At 46.0% G+C, this 5,269-nt stretch overlaps 1 protein-coding gene across 1 annotated transcript; it reads right to left on the reverse strand.

Annotated features, from left to right (window-relative positions):
* Positions 1-406: 406 nt before the first annotated feature.
* On the reverse strand, positions 407-4,272 carry SARC_06131 (hypothetical protein). Its single transcript, XM_014299983.1, has one exon. It carries the CDS (start codon positions 3,525-3,527, stop codon positions 525-527), a length of 3,003 nt encoding a protein of 1,000 aa, XP_014155458.1. The 5' UTR covers positions 3,528-4,272; the 3' UTR covers positions 407-524.
* Positions 4,273-5,269: the final 997 nt, after the last annotated feature.

Consider the following 5,269-nt stretch of genomic DNA (forward strand, 5'->3'; position numbering starts at 1 on the left):
GTTTAAATTATTAGGTTATAAGGTGTAAGTNTAATATAAATAGTAANATAATAACATNTAGTGTAATAGATATATATAGTATATAGTAGTTAGTTAGTTATGTATGTATATATATATACATACACATACATATACACATATACATATTCAAATATGGTATATATTTATATATATATATATATATATATATATATATATATATATATATATATATATATATATGTGTGTGTGTGTGTGTGTGTGATATATATTGGTGTGTGTGTATATGTGTGTGCTAGTATTATGTCATAGTCTCACGCAGTATATATAAACATAAGATGTACATGTATAAATACACATATGTGTACATTTGCATAAAACTATACACGTATGAGTAAGTACAAACATATTCAAAATATACATTTATTTCCCTACTAGTTTTTACCCACACTACTCATGATATCCCTATTATACATGTTCCCCATTATTACCCGCCCACTAAACATCTAACATCCTGAACTGAGCTCAACACTGGGTACACGCACCTACTGCTGATCATCATCGAAATGTGTGTCGACATATTGATTCTGCATGTCATACATATACTGGCCCTGCCCGTGATCTCCGCCAGGCATAGATTCATAACTGGCACTTCCCATCCCAGTCCCTCCCATTCCCATATTCGAATTCCGGCTGAAGTTATGCTGCAGATTGCTGCTGTTGACATAGGGATTCTGATTCGGATTCGAAATAGGATTAGGGTTCTGATTGGGATGTGAAGTGATCATCTGACTCGCAGGCCGTGCAGCCCGAAAGGTCGAGCTTTCAGTCGTAAATCTCCTAAAGTCCTGACTTTGCATCGGACTGGCAGTCTGGCCACCTCCTGAATGCGCTCGCGCGCGCTGGTTCGGGCCATTGGCACCGCTCACAGGCCTGCGCTGCTGTGGCTGGACACTCTGCCGTGTTTGTAGTGGAGATCCGCGAGCAATGGGTCTTTGCAGGTTCTGAGGGTTGTTCTGCGATGCGGGGTTGCGCGTGCCACCCACCACATTGCCACTGGGGGAACGCCGAATAATATTCGAGCCCTGCTGTGGCTGGTTGCCTCGCATACCCGGCATGTTTTGGACGTTGCGTATGTTCGGCTGGACACTAGGACTCGAGTCGCGCCTGACAATGTTGTTCGGCCGATACTCCGTACTGGGGCTATGCATTTGGTGCATGCTTCTCATCTGACCTGGCCGCTGCATGCCTCGATGCTTCAACTGGTTGTCCTGTCCCTGTCCCTGGTCCTGGTCCTGCGTGGGTTCATTATCGCCCTGATCATCCAGGAAATCTGAAATAGATCGCGGGCGCTGCAACTGCTGCGGGTTACCCATCGCACTAGACGTAGGCACAGTGATACTCGTGCCCCGCACAAACCCGTTCACCCCCTTGCCTTGCTTTTCCAGCTGTTTCATCTGCCTTGCAGCCAGCTTGTGCTCTTCCTTACGGATGCGTTCTTGGTCTTTCTCCTGCTGTTTCCGCTCAATAACCAGCTGTTTCTGCATCTTTTTCTCGGCTTTCTTGTCCATTTTTTCCTTGTATCTGTTGGCCACCCGGTCCTCACGGATGGCCTTATACTCCGCCAACAGTAGCAGCTTCTTCTCTTCACTTAGTTGTCTCTGGAACATCTCATACTCTCGCTGAGCCTCCTGCGACCGCTTCTCGTTCCTAATCCGTTCTTCCCATGCCTCCCTCCCCAGACCTTTCGTAGGCTTGGACGCGAGCTTCTTCTCTTTCACCTTACGCTTCTCCCTGTCCTTAGACATACTGGAATCGCTCCCACTCATATCATCTCCGCCCACCACACTCCCCTTACTACTGTTAAATATGACGTTGCCTATCCCCCCCATACTCAGCCGGTTGGCCAGTTTCTTACTCTTCGACTCGCTCGTACTCGTACCCCCAGTGGCCTGCTCATTGTCACTCTCGGTATACCCCCTCGAAGACCGCTTGCTATCCGGGGTATTGCCCCGCGGTCGCGCCGTCCTGGTTTTGACCCCTAGTTGCGCAGCCGCCTGCTTCCGGGCGTCCAGTTTGTGCTGCACCTCTACGGCAATCTTGCTAACCTCCGGCTCTACATTTAACTTCGAGAAACTCTCCACCGACGCTGAGGGTACTGACGTTGGCGAGTCCGCCCGGAAGTACGAGTCACCTCGGGCAAACCCAAGCTTGGCCATGACATCGCCCTGCGGCTGATCACTGGTCACAGGCGCCAGCGACGTGAGTGTGCTGTTATGCGCCAACTGGTTCATTTTGCCGCGCGCGACGGCCATTGGCGGTGCTAGCTTGTCCTGTTCACGCTCGAGCATGACGTCCTCGTCGTACACACTCCTGCTGAACAGAATGGACTTCACTCGCGGTTCACCGCTGCCTGGTGTATCTACTGCGGGCGACGAAGTAATTCCGGCGAACTCTGTGTAGTCGGAAGCAGGTCCCAGGGGCTCCATATGTGGTGTGTGGGTAGCCTCAGGTGTGTTGAAGAGCGAAGACACATCCTCTCCATTCAGATGTACGTCGCCAGTCGAGCTGACACCCTTGAGCATCTTGCCGCTGTGCATCTGCTCGCTGGTAGTCTGTGTATTCACGGGTTCCAAATGACAGCTCCGTGGCCGTGGGTTGGGCCTAGGCTTCACCTTCGGCTTAGTTGGCACATCACTGGTATTACTGGTATTGATACCTCTGGGCTTGACTTCCGGTCGGGGGGTTTCTCGGTTAACCTCATTAGCGCTTTCCCCTCTACTCTGTATCTGAGCTGAGGCTCGGCTCGTGCCTGCGGCCGGTGTCGGCATAGACCCACTGTGGGGTGACCGTACAGCAACTGCCGGCTTATAGTCAGATTTAGCGCGCAAGCTATTGCCCGACGCCGATCTTACAGTGCTACCATGGGCATTGTCATTGTGTTGCTGTGCTCGAATTTCGGAAGGGGTCCTATTCACCCGCGATACATTTGCCAGCAGATTGGACTGTAGTGCCTCCTGATGCTCTGAGTCTGAGCTGTCAATAAACGTCTTGTCTTCGCGTTTTATACGGGCGCCCATGGCCTGCAACGGATTGACAGCCGAGTTGTTCCCTTGCGAGTGTATATAGAGGGGCGCATCCATCTCGCTATTAATACCTACACCACCATTGTCACTCCGGTGATTATATATGGCCTCTATGTTTGTACTTACATTCTCATCTGCTCCGCTGTCAGTATACCTGTCCAAGGTCTCTTCAGCTGTTGCTTTCCGCAACAATTCCCCCGCCGACTTCCGGCCTTTCTTTATTCGTATCACTGATCCGGGCGTACTGGCGGTGGCGTTCGTGCTACCATTCTCGCCTCTATTTATACATTTCTGGGCCCTTTCTCTCTCTTTCTCGATCTTCTTGCTCTTGTTGAGGTTGATAGCACTTGCTAAATCATTGTTCATTGTCTCACTAAATGACTCGTTGCTGTTGTTGCCATAGAAATTCAGCGTCGTCTGACTGGGCATCGGAGTGATCGCATTATTGCCTACCCCCGACATAGTTGTATAGCTATAGGTAGTTGTATTTATAGTTGTATGTCACTATATCTCTACCCCAACCTTATGATAATCTGTCTAATGGCGTGTTCTGTTGTCCATACGCCACCGAGTATATCCGACTTGTGTGTAGATGGGGATTTTGAGTATGTTTGGATACATAGCCTTTGTGTCTATGTATAAACGAACACCGTTCTTCATTCAAGTGGGTATATAGCGCTTTGATTATCCGTCGAGGCAATTATTATACGCTATTCAAACCGTGATGTTCATCACTCTACTTATATTATAGTATAATATACTATACTATAGTATATTATATTATAGTATATATATATATATATATATGAAGAAGTATATGTATATGTGTATACGCGTATGGGTGCGTGCGTGCACGCGCGTGTGTGCGTATGTGAGTATGTGTGCGCGCGCGCGGGCGCGCGTGTGTGTGTGTGTGTGTGTGTGTGTGTGTGTGTACGTAGCTTCGATCAGAATATACTACGTACAAATATATCAGAATACGTCCTATAGATGCTTTCTGAGCGTTATTCAGCTTGTATGTTGAATTAACAAACGTATTTACATGAACAGTCGACAGGCAATATAATTCTGTCGGACAACGAATGACCTGCGCTGTCCGTATAATATCTCTCTCTTCACACTGTATTTTTGATTAATGTATGTATGTAAATCCACAAGTAAATAAGTAAATATAGAATACGTCGTATCCGCGAATGTATACTATTTACTTGGTATTTACTATAGCTTATGTATATATTTAGTATGCTTCATTGATCATTGTCAGAACAGAAATTCGTAGTGGAAAAGTCAAGGCGGCCGCCGGCCTTGTGACCAGTCCTCCTGTCCAGCTGTTGGACTTCTTATGGCGCCTCGTAGACTCGCGTAGTCGCGTACGTAAATAGCATAAAACATGAATGTTTTTATGTGTGGCTTTATGACTAGTGTTTTGCTGTTATATTTCTGATCTTGGCCACGCCTTTAAATCTCACCAATTAAATATTTTTATTTTGGCGACTTCGCTTCATAATATTGGCTATAGCCGCCCCATATTTAACAATTTATCAATAAGTTGACTCTAAGAGCATTCAAAGGCTAGCTATTTATAGATATTTTAAAATAAACAGTCATGAGCCAAGGTCTCCTAGACTCTCGCTAGTACTCTGTGTCAGAGAGAAGGGGGAGAGAGAGAAAGTTTTGTTCTTTTTTTTAAACAAAACAAACCAAAACAATAAAAAATAAATAAAAAGCATCACATTCCTGATTCCACCGCGTCAGTCCATTGTAAATAAAAATCGCCATGTAGTAGTCATAGCCTTCTAAATTGAAACATAGTAGTATTTATATATAAGACTATGACTATTAACGCCACGGTCTGAAGACTCGAGCTCACTATTGATTAAACAGCTTAGAATAATATTACGAGGTTGTAAAGATATACATCGAGATTGATGCGGCTTTCATGTTTTTCAGTTAGACCACAAATAGAACATATGTCAACTCGATGGTGCTCGCCAATCTAGATACCACATGTTTGATTGCCATGGTATCCATGCTAACTAACTGTTCTATTCAGCAACTACGCATGATACGAACGGGAGACCTTCCGCCAGCGGTGCAACTACAGTTGCAAGATGAGATGCAGGTGCCTTTCAGTGACACTCTCAACACCACTTTAGCCGAGGTACTGCAAGCTAATATAATTAGTACATAACTTTATCTATCTA

The sequence above is a fragment of the Sphaeroforma arctica genome, assembly GCF_001186125.1.
Source record: "Sphaeroforma arctica JP610 unplaced genomic scaffold supercont1.425, whole genome shotgun sequence".
Classification (NCBI taxonomy): domain Eukaryota; class Ichthyosporea; order Ichthyophonida; genus Sphaeroforma; species Sphaeroforma arctica.

What these genes read in the sequence shown, in the direction of transcription:
- SARC_06131 (XM_014299983.1), bottom strand. Translation starts at nt 3,527, where the DNA reads ATGTCGGGGGTAGGCAATAATGCGATCACTCCGATGCCCAGTCAGACG.